The 19,777-nt window shown below is 39.0% G+C and overlaps 1 protein-coding gene across 1 annotated transcript in view; it reads right to left on the bottom strand.

The window, feature by feature from the left end:
* Positions 1-17,808, bottom strand: part of FAM171B (family with sequence similarity 171 member B) — a 64,403-nt gene extending 46,595 nt beyond the window's left edge. The window contains exon 1 of the mRNA XM_058549386.1: positions 17,491-17,808. Within this exon, the coding sequence (XP_058405369.1) occupies positions 17,491-17,716 (226 nt within the window). The 5' untranslated portion in view covers positions 17,717-17,808. The remainder of the gene's footprint in view (positions 1-17,490) is intronic.
* Positions 17,809-19,777: the final 1,969 nt, after the last annotated feature.

Here is a 19,777-nt window from a genome sequence, read left to right as displayed (position 1 = left end):
GTGACTATGTGAGTAAATATAAAAATACAAACCAAAATCTTAGTTTCTATTTCCTACCTTAAGTTCTACCAACTAGCTTTCCATTTAGGGCCAATCAGCCAAAAAACATTCTCCTTATTCCTTTCCAGCCACCTCTTTTTACGTAGGTTCTAAAACTGGTGATCAAAAGGCACGTAATTAAGCCATAAACAGTTAGGAAATCAGTCTCTTAATACTTGAAAGTTTGTCTCTCCTTCCCGCCTGTTCCCACAGCACTCTGAAGCTCTAATGGGCATATTACGGCATCTTGCCTTATATTATATTTATATATGTTCACGCACTCTCTACCTACAAAGGTTAGCTATCTTGAGAGCAGAAAACTTGCTCTTTAAAGTCCCTTCAGAAAGTCAAAGAGACTCTGCATAGTAAATGTTCACCCGCACTTGCTATATTGAATTTGATTTTAATACTATATGCCCCTCTCTCTATTTGACTATTTGAATAATTTTCCATCTTAGAATTTCAGTATATAATCTATTTTTAATTACTGGACTTTATAGACCAAGAAATTACCACCTCTACAGTAAGTTTTTCTAATTCTTTCAAGCCTGAGAGAATAGCATAAGCTGGTTTAGGTTAAGAACTGAGCAGTGGAGGTCAAATCTCACATTTAGCCAGCCATCAATTTAGACACAGCTGCCTTATTAGCCTTTGCCACACCTGTCAATCAATTCCACCTAACCAATCAAGAAGCAAACATTTATCCACTGATCCATCCATTCAGGAAGCTATTACTGTGAACCCAACACAAGTCCAGGGTTGATACTGCCTTCCTGCCATTTGCCAGGCTCTGGAAATACAGAGCAAAAAAGATAGTTCGATATGACTGAATCCTTTGTTTTCATTTACATTCAAAGTGGACTAAAAATAATTCTTATACTACTTGCTCTGATTTATTTTTGTCCTACCAACTTTCTAAACCTTCATCTGGTTTATTATTTTAATTTTGACACAACCCATATCACAACTAGGAATTTTTAGTAAACTCCTGATGAATCCTATTTGGCTTTTAAAATTCATGACTTTCTGCTGATTCCTACTTATAAAAATAAGAATAGCAAACAATTTCTGAACACTTTTCCCTTAATGTGTAGTTTATAATTCTATTCCATTCTTTCATCCCATCTATTAATGAAAACTCCTTAAAATGTTGTTTTACTTGTGAATATTGTTAACATTAGAAAATTTTAAACTGGTGAGATGCAACTACCATACCAATTTAAGAATTCAGTCAGCCTCGAATTTCACAGAACACAATCTTCTAGATCGAATCAATATGTTAATCAATCAGCTGCCTGCATTAGGATGTTAATGCCCTTCTCTGCTGTGGATAGTAACTGCAATACTAGAGAAACATAATTTACTACTCCCCTGAGGTACGTATTCAAAACAAATAAGATTTCATCTGCTTTGCAGCAGATTTCTTTTCTAAAGAGTGTTTCAGGACACATCATTTTAATGGACAGATAATACTCCCCAGCACAATGCCAAGGCTAGCAAAGAGAAAGCAGGAGAGCTTTCCATAGAGAAGAAATACTATCTTTTCAACACCAAGTTTTCCAAAAAGGACCACAGCCAGTATTCGTTGGCTTATTTGTATGCTGAGAATTTTCTAGCTCATGTTAAGATTTTATGGACAGAAAAAAAGAATAATCAAAACTACTGTTTGAATTCAGCCTTTCTTAAAAGCCAATTTGTCTTCTCAGCAAAACAAAAGGAATCAATATAAAAGTGAAAACTTGAAGCTCACAGATGAATACCTCGCACTAATTTTTGGCTTTCAAATATATTTTTCTTGCGTGCTTGCTTGCTTTAGGTAATGTTCCAAAGACAACGTTGTTTCTATGTTGTTTTAAAAGAAAAACAGTAATTTTATTCCATTATGTACTTTAATACTTCTTACTACAAAAACATATATGTACTTTAGAGTCAATTTACAGGAAATACAATAAAACAATGAAAACAAATCCAGCCTCATTTACTGGAACGTTGTAAAACTAGCGTGTTACCTTTTCTGACTACCTACTCAACCCTTACTAACATAACATCATAGAATATAAATCAAGACAGAATATTCATACTTCTGAAATATTTAATTTATTAAAAATCATCTCTAATATCAATAGTAATTGGTAAGTATCTGTTAAGTTCTACGTATTTCACATACATCAACTCTAATATTCAACAACAAAGTTTCAAGCTAAGTTTCATTATCTCTACTCAGAGCTTAATCAGCGTGCCCAAGAGCACACCTAAGAGCAGATTTTGAACTCCAGTTGTCCAAGCTCCAAAGCCCATGCTCTAGCCACCAAACCACACAGCCCTAGAATGATTCATCTTCTGGTAAAGACATCAACCACAGAAGCGCATGCGAGCGCACAGAGCCCAGTGTTCTGCCCTAACCAACCATACCTGAGCCCTGCCTCCCTTTACATTCTCATCCCACGACCCTCTCATCTCACTCTCCAGGGTAGCCCCCTGGCCTTCTGACATGTCTCAAATTCACCAAAGCCTTTCCTCTCCAACATTACAATCATGAACTAATATTCAGCTAGTCACCCAGTTTTTTAAAATGCCAAGAAAAGAGTTTAATGACTGCTCTCATTTATTATGCCTTTTGTGGCAAAGAGAACTTTTATTTGATAATTATTGAGGACTGATTAATTAAATGGACTTGTTTGCAATGTAGATTTAGACATTTGTTTCTATAAGTCAGAGGCCCTAGAGCAGTATTTTGAGGAGAAAAAAAAGATTCCCGTTTGGAATCCTAAGGACATCTAAATTAGTCCTATGAAGTGAGGGAAAAAATGGAGGTGAGAAAGGAGGGGAGTGAGAGGAATGAGGTTTTCATCACAGACCAAAAAGTGACAAAACTAAGTGTTAATAAGAGACAAAAAATAAAGGTAGAAACGGAAGGAAACAAAAATATAGAGCAGGGAAACAAAATGACTCTAAAAAGTGCTCCAGGTTTAAGAATTGAATTTTGGTATCTTAATATCATGATTGATTGACAGTCCTCAATCTTAAAGCATCATATAGTATTATTCAATTCATCATCTTCCAATTCATTTTAATAGCATCAGCATTTGCCATGAACTCATAAATCTAAGAACATTTTTTCATTCACGTGAATTTTGGACTACCTGCTATGTGTCCAGCACTGTGACAGGCAGGAGGAATGAATATACAAATAAGAAAAGATACTTAGTTCCTTAGATAGTTATCTTAATATATACAGTCATAACATGTAATGAATCAGGATGCCTTTACTGAGAACTTACTGAGTGTTAGGCATTCTGGGATGTAAAATGGGTGAATGAATGTATCTATGCTCTGAAAGAACTCAGAAGCTCAAGAGAGAAACAAAATAAACACACCAGAAGGAGAGAGAATTGTGGACTGGAACAACTTCCTAGAGAAAGCAGAGTTAAATTAGTCTCTGCTGGACTTAGGGACAAGATAGAGGCAGGGCAGTGCCAATGGAGAGAGAAAAGTGTCAACCAATTTAAAATTTGCTTGGAGTTAGGACTGAGTGTAGGAAATAACATATTGAGCTAGATAAGGCTTTTTTGTTGAACAGAAAATCAGCCAGAATTTGCTGAGGCACAAATGGGAATTTATCAACTCATGGAATACAAAGAAAGGCTGTGAAGCGAACCAGGGGGATGACGATCATCCAGCCGGAGCTTGGGAATGAATGGAACCAGGAACTTCGTCTCTGTCCTGACTTCATCCTTTCCATTCACAGGCTACTGGCTTTCTCCACATGGCGGGGAGCAAGGCTGATGACAACTCTTGGCTTGTACATCTTACCATTTCCACCATCAAATATGGATGGATGAGGGCAGCATAAGCAGAATAAAGGGGAAAAGAGGTAGCCAGACAGACAATTCTATATATGTCCACCATAAAAATAACATGCGAAGAGTTCACCAATGGAAAATGACCCTAGATTGGCAGGAAATGACCAAAGAACAAAATAAATTGAAAGCCTGGCAGAACCTCCCATTTTGGAGAATAATGTAACTAAAATGCTACCTTTATACAAAACTCAGTCTTACCACAATCTAGTGGATATGTAATATAAATAAAATGTTTATATTATAAAAAGCCAAAGCGAAATCTTCTTAAGAATTTGCCACATACAATCTCTAAGATTCATTTATTCATTCATTACTTGAAGTTCTATACCTTTTCCTCATTGATTTTTATATAGTTTATTAAAAAGTTTTTAATAATTGTTTTACCATTTCAGAAAAAGTATTACTTTCCCACTGAAAGTTACCCAGGTCTTAAGTGAAGCATACTGAAGCTTGTAGGGATGAAAAGTCAAGATGCATACAACTAAGTTTCAATTAGTTCTGAAATACTGTGTGCATGTATGTACGCTCATGCACCCTTGTGTGTGTGTGTGTGTGTGTGTGTGGAGAGAAACACAGTAACAGAGATAAAGCAAACATGACAAAATTTTAATAACTGTTGTATCCTGGTGGAGGATACACACTATTTCAGTTTTTCATTATATTTCAAAGTATTCATTATAAAAAGTTGGAGGGAGGTAGATACCTGACAGAAGACTTCAAATTTTAATGACAATATAATGAAAGCTTAAGAAGAGAAAGCAGTGTTTCAGGAAGATGCATGGAGTAAGGGTATGGTTTGAGTTAGAGGGAGGAAAAAATAGGGAGATCTAATAGATTTCTCTAACAGCCCAAACAGATGAAGTGGGGGCCTAGACAGAGAAAGTAGCAGTGAAAATAAAACAGAAAGAATGGACACTAAAGACTCTGTGATGGATACTTAAAAGAACCCAGTGAGGGACACGTGAGTGTGGGAGATGGAATGGATGATGATGGAATTGACCTGGATTCCATTCCAGGTCAGATGACTGGAGAAAGGGTAGACATAGATAAGGCCTAAAGGGGGAGCAGATACGCTGGGCTAAGACAATGTCTTTCATTAAATAGATTTATATAATTGCCTCTTCCACGAAATACGGTTCACATTTTGAATGGTGCCATATGTGGAATAATCTCCTTAGTCTCTGCAAGTCCCAAAAGACAACATACCACACAAAGACCCTGATGAGAGGCGAACACATGGGGGCTAGAGCCCGAGGGAGAACAGCCACAGTCAGCCCATATGCTCCCCCTGTTAAGCCACCTGTTTCAAAGTCTCAGTTCCCTTGCCTGGAAGATTTTCAGAATTTCAGGGGTGAAAAAAATGCAAAAGCTCTATGACAGCGTGCTTTAAGTGATAAGAGCAAACTTTGATTGAATCTACAAAAATACATCAACGTATATAGCTTAAAGTAAATGTGACACTCTTTCTCATCCTTTGGTAATTTTCAGCTAAATGGCCTCTTGCTATGAGTACACCTCTAGATTAACCTTAATGGAGAAAACTTCATGAATACACAAAGTTCCTATTAATTTTCATAACTTTCTGATTTAGCAGAAAACCAGGCAACTACATTTTTTTAATGTAAATGTAATTTTTAATGTAAATGTGCAATTACATTTTTTACAAGTCTCAATTCAGACGGTGCAACCACAATCATTAACAAAATATATTTTAAATCACTCATTGCCTTTTGATGGGGTGTGGAAATGAAGTTTGGGGTCACTGAAGGGGAAAGAAGAGAAGCCAAGTTGTTTTCATGATAGACTGGGGAAACGGCCAACAGCCTGGCACAGATGGGGGAGAGAGAGGTAACAGGAGACATCAAGACACAACTGGTCTCTGTCACGTTCATGTTAAGGACTGAGAGGTTAAGAAAACAGCACAATTTGGTCAAGATGGTGAAAACTCATTGTTTTAATGTCAGGGGAAAGTATTTCTGCTACATATCAATGTAAAAGCAAGAAGCACCAATTGCTAGCTCACAGATCTAAATTAATAGAAATGCAGCTTATGTTTGAGTTCAGAATTCAATTCCTTTATTTGAGAAAGGAACGCGCATCACCAGTCTGATGTCTTTAAGAAATGTGGGTACTGTGGAATAAGCTATGTTATTTTTTTTTTCTTTTCTAACAATATGGAATGATGAGCCATAAAAGTAGGAAATTTGAATTCTAGAGAATATTAAAGATAAAGGGGAACAGAATTATTATATTGTTATCACAGAAATAGAAAAAATAAATCTAAATAAAAAATAAGAAAGTAAATTATTTCCTTCTTCTGTTTTTCTACATCACTTTGAAACTCACCTTAAGTGTGCTTTCTTCCAGGAAACAGGCCAAATTATTTTCCCCCAAACCTGTGTTTCCACAATATCCTATACACTCTTCTAACATAGCACTTCTCACACTCTGTTCTCATTTGTGGTCTCTTTATCTACATCCCCACTGGGTCTTCTCTGCAATCAGTGATGATAAAGTATCTGGCAAACAGTAGATACTCAATGAGTTTATTTAAAAAAAGGAAAAAAAAAATGAATGAAATCATTCACTATAGGAATCTTATATGTTATCTCTAGCCCCTTATATAAACCAACATATGTTGTGTTGAATTCAAATAAATACCAGTTCCTCTGCTCCTCTTTTTCAAAGCAGGCATTGCTCTTGATCTAAAACCTGTATGCTTTGGCCACTTGCCTCCAAAAGCCCTACAGCCTTTTCCCTCTATAATATCCTTTTCACATACACTCTCTAGAGAAGGCAGCTCAAGCTTGGGAATGAAAGAAAATATTCAATTGCATAAATATTTATCTATACAGAGTCATTCATTTATTCATTCAATAAATATCTATCCAGGAACACAGCCCCAACCAAAATAATTATTGCACCTGGCCTTATCTGGCTTCCAATCTAGAGAAGATGACAAATACGGAAATATGGATCAGGTACCTAGCTACAGTTCAATTACAGGCCTTGAGCAAGTAGGAGGTGCTTATGAGAGCACATAACAGAGGAACCTCGCTCACACTGGAAAGTCAAAGAAAACCTGTTTAAAAGAAGAGGCATTTAAGCTAATATCTGAAGTTTGAAAGCAACTAGCCAGGTGAATGGGTGTGTGTGGGTGGGTGGGTGGGTGTGTACGTGTGTTTTGGATCAGGGAAGTGCTGTAAGCAGAGAAACAACCTGGACAGAGGCCCTGAGGTACAAAAGCTGTGACACTCAATGTACAGAGAACTGCAGCACCGTGATGAAGCAGGAAACTGGACCTGACACTGGAGTGCTGAATCGTGCAAAGCCTTACGGGTCACGTTAAGACCTTCGACTTGCTTCTCATGTCACGGGAAGCCTGACCAGATCTGTACTTAAAAATAGAATTACCTCTATGAGGCGGTGATCCCTATAAGTTGCTCTGGGGAGTATGGATTTTAGAGCATCAAGAACTGACACTATTCCGGCCTGGTGGCATAGTGGTTAAGTTCACACGCTCCGCTTCAGCAGCCTGGGGTTTGTGGATTCGGATCCTGGGCACAGACCTATACACCACTCATCAAGCAATGCTGTAGCGGCATCCCACATACACAACAGAGGAAGACTGGCACAGATGTTAGCTCAGGGATAATATTCCTCAGCAAAAAAATACAAAGAACTGACATAAAGAGGCCAATTCACATGCTAAGCTAAACTACAGCGTAAGAGTAACCTGAGCTACAGCGGGGGCAGTGAAGAGGGAGAAAAATTAACAGATGAGGACTATTTAGGAGATAGACTTGATGGGGTCCAGTGACTGACTAGACGGAGAGGAAGGCAGACAAAGTGGCAAGGACAGCACCCTCAACTCTTCTTCATTGGCCAGTGGGCACAATAAAGTATATATATAAAGTAAGAAAGCTTTTTAATAACAATAAGGAAGAATTAATAGTGGAGGTAAAAGCTTCCAGTTATAAGATGAACAAGTTATGAGGATGTAATGTACAGCATGCTGATTATAGTTTAAAAAAAAAAACAACCATGAGGAAGGAGACTTATTCTGGAAGGTGTGGTGGGAAATCACGAGTCCAGTGTTAGACATGCTTAAACTGAGACACCTGTGATATATTCACATGAAGATGTCAAAATAACTGGTGAATATATTCAGGAGCAAGTTCTGGGGGGTCTTAGCATATAGATGGTATTTAAAGCAACTGGAGTGAATGAGATCACCTCGCGAGACGGGAGAGTGAGAAGAGAGTCAGAGAGTGTTAAATTAAGTGGAAAAATAAATTATTTTTTCTACTTTTATGTTTAGAACATAAGGATATTTTCATTACCTATATATTATAGTATCAAACATTTTATAGTTGTAATATTAATACGTGTAATTTTTAGAAACATAATGTAATTACTGCAAAACAAATTATTTAAGAGTTAAAGACTTGATACTGTCTTATTGATAAGGAATATTGATAGGAAGAAAGGGGAGTGAATTGGGTCACCATATTTTCATCTCCTTGTCATAACTATCTCTAAGCTGCTGGATCCGTGATGGGCCCACATAGAGTCCCTGCATAGAGTTCCAGCCTAGGAGCCAGTCCTCATCTACAGGAAGCACAGTGGCTATAGTAAGCCTTGGATTTGTCATGTGTGTCTATATTTTTTTCCTCCATGTCTGTGCCCCATGCTGTACTCTGAAGCTGCAGCTTTCCAAGTCTCAACGCATGCTATCATTTAACTTTGGAACATCAGAATGTGTTGAAATACAAATTTCTCCATTTGGATTTTCAAATAAAAGAAAAATTCTGCAATATAAAGCTATTCCTCAAATCAAAGAAATTCTTCACTCTGCTATTCACTCTTTGTAGCATCTACTTTTTCCAATGTAATCAGCTATTAGTGAAACCAGGAGGGGCATGAACCAAAAAAGTGAGTGAGGAAAACATGGGTTTCAACGAGTTTAGAGATGACATTAATTCCAAAAGCCTGGAACAGCACTGGTGATGAAAACAGCAAGTTCAATTGCAGGCTTCAATCACTGTAGACTGAAATTACTATTTTGACCTAAAACTGTTTAAAGACCAAAGATTAATACTTGTTTCAGCAGGCGGGGAAAGGCTTAGGTTTTCATAAATGCCTTCTTTGAGAATTAATAACAACCAGGGTAGGCCCGCACCTGCTAAGACCGTTTGGGGTTTATAATCAGGCCTGGAGGGATTAGATGACTCACAAAGTCACCAGAGCCCTTATTAAGATTATTAACTTAATCTCGGTGACCCTATCTTTCAGTGGAATAACCAAGAGCCAAGATGCAGAGAGTCTGGGTTGACTGCCAAAGAATTCTGAACAGAGGGTTTTTTCAGGTATAAAGTATCCCAGCAGTTTATTATATAATGAAATCTAGACACAAAACAATTCAATGTCATGTAATTTATCAAAAGCTATTTGTTGCATATTGGTAGCCATTCTACAAACAGAATGGAAAAGCCAAAGGATGAAAGAAGTGACCAAGGTCCCTGCATCCTAAGCAATCAGTTCTTTTAAGGGTTAAAGCTTTCTGGCAGAATTGCTTATGCTGCTGTCAACTAACTAATTTTACTGATCACATGTGCACAAAAACAGAAAAACCTCTCATGTAAACAAAACACAAAAATGTTACTTGAGTCTGAAAGTTACCTTTGTTCTTTTCTTATTGTGTCCACTCACAAAGGACTAATTAACCATGGCAGGTTTTGTTAACCTTTAAAGGGGTCAAGGATTTCTTTGAAAACCCTACAGACACTCTGAACACTAGATAATTGCAGATTTATATCACTTCAGGGTGCTCATGAACCTCCTACACCCTTCCATTGGCTCCCTAGGACCTCTGCCTTAAAAGGTGTAAGAGACAGTGAGTCCCTTACACACACATGGGGGAAAAAAGATTTGCCACTTGTGAGTCGTTTTCTCCCCCATGAACATTGATATACTTGACGCCCTCTCATACTTGTCACAGCAAGTTATATTACCTCTCTCTTCTTTTCCCTTGAGCCTCCAAAGTTTTCACCTCCTACATCTTTGCATCCTACATTTACCAAGCTCTATTGATTCACACGGCTTCTTCCCTATTTGAAATACTATGGTACAGAAGCAATTTTAAAATACACCTTCTTTTGACTCTTCTCATTCACAAACTTGAGTCAGTTGGTAGGAAATGTTTCAATTATAAAAAATACTCACTCATCTGGGTCATATTTGCTTGAAGGAAATCATCAAATTATCCTTAACCATAAGTTTCATCAGACTTTGTAACTGCCAGGTGGTACCACAATTTCTTATACGATGTGGATGTGTTCTAGCTTATGTCATATACTTTTCAAACATTGCCCGAGTAAAGCATAGGAGGTGATTTCTACCTCATTCTAGTTCCGAGAGCCTATGATCCCAAGATGGTTTATTATAATCTGTGAAGTGAAAAACTTTTGTTTTTTTTAATTATTACGTATTTTAATTGATATTAGACATTCCTTCATTATAAACAGCATTAGAAGATCAGATTAGTTGTTTCATACCATACTATAAAAATATTTTTCTTGCATATGATTATGAATCAGAGTTAAACTCTGATTAATATAAAGAGACACTGAAATTTTGGGAAGTATTAAATCATAGCTTTTCTGCTAAAAGTCCAGAATCTCATAGCATAAATACATTGTAAAATATACTTTGGGAAGTACTTATTTTATGAAGAGAAGTTATTTGTCTTTAAATGAAAACATTTGGAATATACCAACTCATTAATTTTTTTATTTATTTTTTTTGTGTGAGGAAGATCAGCCCTGAGCTAACATCTGATGCCAATCCTCCTCTTTTTGCCAAGGAAGATTGGTCCTGGGCTAACATCGGTGCCCATCTTCCTCCACTTTATATGGGACACCGCCACAGCATGGCTTGACAAGCAGTGCGTCGGTGCGCTCCCGGGATCCGAACCTGCGAACCCCGGGCTGCTGCAGAGGAGCGCGCACTTAACCACTGCATCACCGGGCCAGCCCCACAACTTATTTAAACATAAATGAGTAGATAGATTTTTTTTTTTAACTTCAGGTACACAAACTGAATTAATCATAATCAGTGTTTCATGACACACATCATTAATCCATGCATGGTTCATTTTACTTAGATAGTAAAATAGTTAAATAATTCCTACTATACCCATTACTCTTGGTGATGATTTTTCTGTGACACAAAAAGCGTGGCCTCCCTCTATTTCATTTTTGCAGTAAATGAATATTCTTCTGATAATTTTATCTCAGTCACCCAGATATTTATAAACAAACTCTACTCATGCAAATATGAAAGAACATTAGCAGCATGTTTCAAGTTTTGAAGAAACATAATCCATTTAACTATACACAGCCATATTCTGACAGCTTAATTTCTATCCTTTCTAAAAACACAGGAGACAACAGACAAGGGTGGAATGGGTCACAAAATCCAGTAAGTCACAAAATCCAGGACCTTTGCAGCTTCTATTCAACCCAATTAGTTAACCCACTAGGAAAAACAACTTATCCATCTACCCATCCTGTTTCTGTTTGTGTCACACTCCTATTACAAAAAAGCAAAAGGGTAAGTAAGTGGGAATAAAACCATGGACACTAGTTTCATTTTATTTTAGAAAGACCAAAGGATACGGAATTCTACAACATCCCTGGAGTACTCACCCCAGAGACAAGCCAGGGGCCTCGCAGCATGAGGCCTGGGTTGAGGCTGGACATTTTTACCAGCTTCCAACTGGTCAACTGGTCATCTAAGTCCAACTAGCATTTAGGGCCACAGATACGAACTGCTATTGGCTTAGCTATCTAAATGTTCTAAATTTCAGCAGAGCTAACAACTGAATCAAAACTATATAGTTTATAAATAATACTTCTTTACTGAACAGGAACAAAACTAAACTAAGTACAATAACTGATAATACTGGCAAATGTTTATTTTAAAATTTTATATTATTCTCTAAATTGTCATGATATAGAAACCTGCTTAAGAAAAAAGCACATTAAATAGAAATTGAAATCTCACTCACCTATAAATGAAACTAATTTTAAATCTTAATTTCCGTGCAAAACTTAGAACCTTAATATGGAGAACTTAGACATTATCAACTCAAGATTTCAGATAAGCGTAATACGTTACTGAGGCATTTTACAGTCTTGGTTCACTAGGTCACTGACGCAGATCTGATATGTCAGCAATGAGGGAAAGTGATTGTCATTTCCTTGACACTCTCTACCCTACATGAAACGGTACTCAGGCCCAAGCGAAATGGCCTTTATACTCACAGACATTATCAACAAGTATTTAAGAATACTGCGTATTCCTGATGACATAAGACAGGCATGAAAGAAAAAGAATTTAAAAGGCACATACTCTCATATGTCCTGGATATAACACATTGTGTTTACACAAAAGGCCAATTAAACTGACATCTCCAAACACAATCTTCAAAGCAAACAGAAGCTGTTTTCTTAAGCTTATGATGTATTTCCCTACAACGCATAGCTTTCATAGTTTTAGAGTTTTCCAGGTAAATACTCCAAAGCACACTTTTTACCACTAGCAGATGGAAAATATTGTATCCATTTCCTAGCTAAGGCAATTTGGACAAAAAGAAATGAAGACACATCACACTAAGCCAAGTGAATGAATGACAACACTGCAGCTAACCTAGTCAGACAGAACGTTGAATGAGAATCAAGTTCAATATTTATATACTCGGGGGGAAGAGTTTTGTTTCAGAAAAATATTTTCTAGTTTCTGTTCTGTCACATTAAGAACACTGACAAACCACCACTAAAACAAACTGGACTCAAATTCAACACAATGGCATGTGCTTTTCAACCTGTAATCAACACCAAGAAATAGCTCCTTTTGGATATTAAAATCCTGGAAAGAAATCATAATTACTCCATCTGGGAATACGGCCTTTAAAACATGAGTACTTTAGAGAGAACAGTCGATTTCTAATCCCACTTCTCCTATTGATTTTCAAATTTCTTGAATAGAAAAAAGTAAATAAATAAAAGCTTTCATAAATGGGAGATTTCAGTCAGGTTTGTTTAAATCAAGTTATTTGAATTTAAGTATGCAGTAATAGTCTATATTGAATTTCATTATTTTTAAATTACATTTTATTAAGTGAAGTAGGTTTCAGCTACATAGAATATGAAAAAAAAAATTTTTTTTTAACTTCAAAAGCATACCACTTGGCCCAGCAATTCCACTCCTAGGCATTTACTTAAGAGATATGAAGGCATATCCACACAAAGATTTGTACAAGAATGTAGCAGCTTTATTTACAATAGCTAAAACTGGAAATAACCCAAATATCCATCAACAGAATAAGTGATAAACCAAACCTAGGTAATTCATAAAATGGAATACTGTTCAGCAGTAAAAAGGAATAAACTATTGAAAATGCAACATGGATAAAACCTATGGAAATTAGACTGAGCTAAAGAAGTTGGACACAAAAGAGTACATGCTGTATGATTCTATTTTATGAAGTTCTAGAAAGTGCAAAATTAATATATGATGAAAACAATCAGAACAGCAGTTGTCTCTGCGTAAGAGAGGGATTGGAATGGGACATGAGGGAATTTTCTAGGGTGGTGTAAATGTTCTGTATCTTGATAGGGGTGATGCTTACACAGGTATATCCATTTGTCATTAAGTTAAGGGATGCACATCTCAATATATGTACACTTTACCTCAAAAAAGAAAAGTCCTGAATAGTGGAAACGGATGGAGGTATGGGTGAAACAATTAAAGCAGAATTTTATCATTGGTAAAGCTGGGTGATGGGTATGGGCTTTTATTATACTATTCTATTTACTTTCTGTCTATTTGACATATTCCAAACTAAAAGGTTAAAAATATATGTCGGTGAAATATACAATAAGAAATTCTTATCATAAAAATATACCTCTCAAGAAGCTTTCTCTGTATGCAGAAAATATTTATAAAAATCCATGGAGAGCCCCTGTGTCTGTGCTTCACATGGAGAATTTGAAATGGAGCTCATTATTTTTTCCAGCTCCTCTCGCCCCCACTCCAGCATGCCTCCCTTCTAATGGGCCATCACAGTGAATATGATATGGTTGTCTCAGCTACCATAGCCCCCAAATTTTTATTCCCTGGCCCCTCAAATATTTATTTCTAACAAATACTGGTGCAGATGGAGAAATCAGAGCTGCTGCAAACACCAGAAAAAACAACTGATTTGACCCATCTCAACCTTAGTCTTGATTCTCACGACTCTCTGAAGACGGTGTGTTTTATAAATTAATGAGAAAATAAAAATTTACTGTTCTTAAATTCTGATTTTTTAAATCTCACATTCAACTTTTTTAAACCTCATTGTCTTACTTCTCAGCAATACAAAGAGACATAAATTTTCAGAATAACAAAATCGAGAGAATACTAGCCAGGGTAAGTGGTCCATTTCTCTACTATGGACTGATATGTTCAGTCACGTACCAGTCACTAAATGTGTTTTCTTAGTTTTCTAGATTTTCCCTGAGGAAAGTCCTATAGTTTTTCACATAACATGTCCAAAGAATCAGAAGCACCACACAGAGGAAAGAATGAACTCACGCTCAATCAGCTATTTAAAGATACGTTAATACCCTCCTAGGTCATAAGAGGATTATAAGTACACTCAGGTAAAGAATCTTCTTGACAGACCCTCATAAGTGGACTCAAGCATTGATATCAATTAGTCCTCTACAGTCAGCATAAGATAAACACCAAAATTAGCTAAAATACAAGATCCAAAATTTATATACTTTATAACCTCTACTTACAGATACTTCTACCTAAAATTTCTTTATTTTTATACATCCCCTGCTAAATTCCAACGAAGAATTTCATATGTTAAATAGCAAATACTCAGAAGGTGAAAGTGATCCTTGATGCCAGCATTTTCGTTTCTTCCTTCCTTCCTTCATTCATTCAACAAACCTACGCATACCAGGAGCTCTTCTAGGTACTAGAAATATATACAGTCATTTAATACAATAGGGAACAAAACAACGTTCACGCCCTCACAGAGCTTACGTTCTAGTAAGGGGAGACAGGCTTACAAGAGGGGCTGAGGATAAGTGTCGTGGAGGGGAATCAGTACGAAACGGCACGCTGATTACTATTTCATAAAGCCAGTCGGGAAAGCTTCCCAGGCATAGTGACATTTGAGCAAACCTGAAGAATGTGAAGTTCCAGAATTCCAGAGAGAAATTCCAGGTAGAGAAAATGGCAAGTGCAAAGGCCCCATGCCAGAGCCCCCTTGCAAACTGAAGAAACTGAGAGCCAGCATAGCTGGAGTGGAGTGAGTTAAGGGCAGAGCTGTGGGCGATGGGGCGGGTGGGGGGGCGGTGTATACAGGGGCTCTAGGCCTTTGTAGGCCATTTTCAGGATCTGGGCATCTAATGTGAGAGATGGGAATCCATTGGAGCACTGTGAGCAGAAATGATCCCATTTAATGTTTTTAAAAACATCATTAGCTGTGTGAGAACAGACAGTAGAGGAACAAAGGTTGAAGCAGGAAGACCAGTTCACCCTAGAGATCACAATGCGCTCAGAGGACTATTTTAACTTTGTTTGTTTATGGGTTGTGTTTCTGACCCGACTCCATATTCTGATAACTAAAACAGCAATCAACTGAATTGTTCCCTTTCCTGCCACTGGCTTGAGGAGCTAGAGTTGCCGAGGCAAAAACAAGAGGCATCATATGTTACTTTTCAGGGTCTAGTCGGATTTAGGAGACAGGGGCTCCTTTCTCTTGATTACTCTAATAGGTAAATAAGACAAAAACTGCTAGTTTCCTAAACCATCATCTTTTTCAAAAATATTCCCTCACAAATATCAAAAAACAGATATTTTAATGTGCACACTAGATACAAAAGATTTCATCTTATTGCAGTTATTCATAATCCTCATCACAACATATCTATATCACAGTAGTCAAAACCCATTTCACTAATATTCCTAAAAGATAAATCGAAATAAAAATATACTGCAAGCCATAAAATCCACCAATCCTCTCTCAGACTTCTGTTTCATAATTTACGAAATCCTTCTCATAATGAAGACAGACTCTCAAACACTCTCCTATCTCTAATTTCCTTAAGGTTAGCAAATAGCATGTCTAACAGCAGCCTCACCCAAACCATGTTGTTAGCACTTTCAGTTATAAAAACCCAGGCAGGAAAACCACCATACACTCCACACCTTTCAGGACTTGTAGCCACACTTGAGTGTTATTAATGGTTTAAGAGAGTGTCAGAAACACATGCTATCCCGCACACTTTGGTGATTTCATCCTCTGCTCAGAGCACTCTGATAAATTAAATCACCCTGGCTGTGTCACGAATCGCAGCTGGCATGCCTGAGTATTGCTCTTTGATGACGAACAAGCAGTACAAAATAAGACGCTGATTCCACTCTTTAAAATCTCATTTTCAGCATCTTGTATAATGTTACTAGGCAGGATTTTAAATGCAAATGTTATAATATAATTCACTTTGGTTTTTGCAGAAACCTAAGCCCACTTGCCAAAAAATGGATGGCTTTTTTTCTTTCCAAATAGCAGGCAGCATCTACGCTGGAGAAGGGACTGGGGTGGGGGGTGGGGAGAGGCTATTAAAATGTATAATCCAGCTTTTTGCTTACCGGGAGAGCTTTAATGGGGGGGAACAAGGCAGGAAATGAGGGACTGTCACAGCCACATATACTACAGCGTATTTCCTCACCCTCACTGAATAGTGTCAAGAATCTGCCTCATTAAGTTCTGCTAACAAGTGAGGAGATTCCCCTCTCCGGGGGCAGGCTTCGCTTCGCTGTACTAACATCTCTACCGACTTTATCTGGCCCCCTCTTCTTTTCGCTTTCCTTCAATTACAAACTCCTATTTCATTTTGTTTTGCTACATCTTATTATTATACTGAAGGCATTCTTGCAAATTGCCTTAAACCGTTCCCAGGAGAAGAAGAGATAGAAACAGATAATAAAATAAATCAAGATTTCTTCCTCCGGGTCTAAATTTAAATACAGAAGGCTGGGTGAAAAGGGACGTGTGGGTGTCTATGGCAAGATTTTCAGTCTCTAGGAGAAAAAAGGATAAAGAACAGAATACTAAAGGGATTTGAGAATGTGTGTGTGTTTAGTTATTCGTGTGTGTGTGTGTGTGTGTGTGTGTGTGTGTGTATACAGTCATTCCCAGGGCAGAGGGAAGAATTCAGGAAGAAGGGAGGGAAGAGAAAAAGATCAATGGAGGCAGTCACTCACCCCTACCCCTCCCGACCCCTCCCCACTCTACTGCAGAGCTCTGCGCTTCCCAGAAAGCTCATCATCCAAAGGGCATATTCCCGAAACCAAAGCATAGCCCGAGTCCTGGGCAGGCAGTCTGGGGAGATCGCGGAGATGGGGATGGGTAAGGGACAGGCGATGGGAAGCGATCGGGCTAGGGAAGGGGCGAGGAAGCCAGCGACGCCAGATGAGATCTCCGGCGGAGATGGAAAGGCAGGGCCGGGCCGCCGCGACCTACCTGGAACAGTGACGGTGGAAGATGCCCCAGGCACCTCTGGCCTCTCCTCCTCAGCCTCCTCCCGCTGCCGTTGCTGCTGCTGCTGCTGCTGCTGCTGCTGGATGAGGCTGAGATCCGAGCGGCTGAGCTCGGCTCTGGCGGCCGCGGGGACCAGTGGTGCCTTCAGCAGCACCGCGGCCAGGCCGAAGAGCAGCGTGCAAGGGACGCGCCGGCTGAGCCTCGCCATGGCCGAGAGCCAGAGGGCCGCGGCGGCATATTGCGGGGCCCCGGGCGGCGGCGGGCGCCAGGGCTGCGGGCTCCGGCAGCGCCCGTTCGCACGCTCCCCGCGCGCCGCCTGCCTCGCACACCCTCACCGAGAGCAGGAGGAGGCCCGGGAGGCCGAGGAGAAGCAGGAGGAGGAGGCGGGGGAAGGTAGCATCCTCGAGCACGTGATGCGCGGGGCGGGGCGAGCCGGGCGCCCGGGGCCCGGGCTCCGCTGTCTCCCGCAGCCGGGCTGCTCCGAGGGCACGCGGCCGGCGCGGTGCTGGGGCGCGGGGCCGGGCGGAAGCCACCAAACGTAAACGAGAAAGGAGAGCCCTTCCGGGAGCTGGTAGACTTTCAGATCCTCCAGCCCCTACCGAGGCTCCGGGAAATTTTGCAGAAAGTGGAATAAAATTCCCCCCACCTAACCCTAAAGTACAGGAGAAGGTGGTACATTGATTACCTTCCTACAACACTTAACTCAGCATCAGCAGATCAAAAAGCCGGGGTCTCTTAACCACATAGGCTTTGCTCATCATCTTTGGTTAGCTGGAAATTATTAAACTATGGCTCTCCAGATTTTGACTAAACTTCCTTTTTCTGCCCAAGCGGGAATTTCTTTCTCTATCGTTAAGTGTCCTTACGTACGTTTTGTCTAATTGTAGCGTATATTTTTCATTTGTTCAAAATATTGTACTAAATATTGTACTAATGTAATATTGTAGGACATATTGTACTAAATGGGTACTAGGTGCTTACAATGTGCTGGCATTTAGTCGTGTTTGGAACAAGCGAAGATACAACCCCTGCGTTCTAGGAGCTCACTTCCTGTTAGGGCAGAGGAACACAAACATTATCATCCAGGGTGGTGGTTGCCACTGGAGAAGCACTACAACATGTAGAGGTTGCAATGAATTGGAAGAAATTAACTATGCGGATATGGAAGGGGCTGTGAAATACTCCACCGGGGAGGTGGAGTTTAAAGAATAATAATATTTCCACACATAAATGGGAGCAATCAGGTCATGTAAAAAGTAGGGCAGCGTGTGTGTGCGCGCGCGCGCACGCACCCAAAGCCCAGAGGGGTTTAATAACACAGTGTGCTTGGAAAACTGTGAGCAATGATTGTGACAGAGTGACAGTGTTTTAGATTGAAAGGAGACTGGAGATCAGGTCATTTTCTACGTAAGAGCAAACACTTCTGTAGTACTTAACTGTGTGCCAGGCACTGCTCAAGCACTTTATATATGTTAACTCCTGTAATAACTTTGGATGCTATATAAGGAAATTGAAATTTACTCTGCAAGTGATTATGAAGTAGTGAAAGAAATTAATCAGGGAAGAGACTCACCACCAGTCTGCATTTTACAAGAATCACTTTGCTATCAGTATAGAAGATTGATTACACAGGATAGATTGGAGAAGAGGAGGTCAGTGTTTGCAAAAGCCCAACGAGGAGATGGGCAAGGCTTGTGAGACTGGAAAAGAGAGGAAAGGAGTGAGATATTCAATATTTAGGGCTGGAATCAACAGAAATGATTGGTTGTTTGGGTGGGGAAAGCAGCCTCTTTTAGGCTCTATAATTTGTCCTACGATACACCTGAGAAAACTAAGACCTGAATGTTGTGTAAATCACATGCATAGCTGAGTGGTGGATACCAGAGCCGTCTGACTCCAAGGCCCTCCTCCATTAACCAATAGCTCTGCCTCATAAAATTGATTTATTGATTCAATCAACCAAGTAATCAATCAGTGTTAGGCATTGTGGTCAGAGCTGGAGACTCATACTATAACATACTTACACCAAAAGAAATATATTATATATATATTACACACACAAACATATTAGTTGATCCTCATTATTCACAACTCCATGTTTCTGAATTTGCCTATTTGCTAAAATGTATTTGTAACCCCCAAATCAGTACTTTCATGGTTATTCCTGGAAATGTGCAAAGCAGTGAAAAATTTGAGTTGCCTGACATACATATCCCCAGCTGAGTTCACACAAGGTGAAGCTCTTCCTTCTTTCAGCTCTCACACTACA

Source organism: Diceros bicornis, chromosome 10 (genome assembly GCF_020826845.1).
Source record: "Diceros bicornis minor isolate mBicDic1 chromosome 10, mDicBic1.mat.cur, whole genome shotgun sequence".
NCBI lineage: Eukaryota > Metazoa > Chordata > Mammalia > Perissodactyla > Rhinocerotidae > Diceros > Diceros bicornis.
This window is presented reverse-complemented; position numbering and strand designations above follow the sequence as displayed.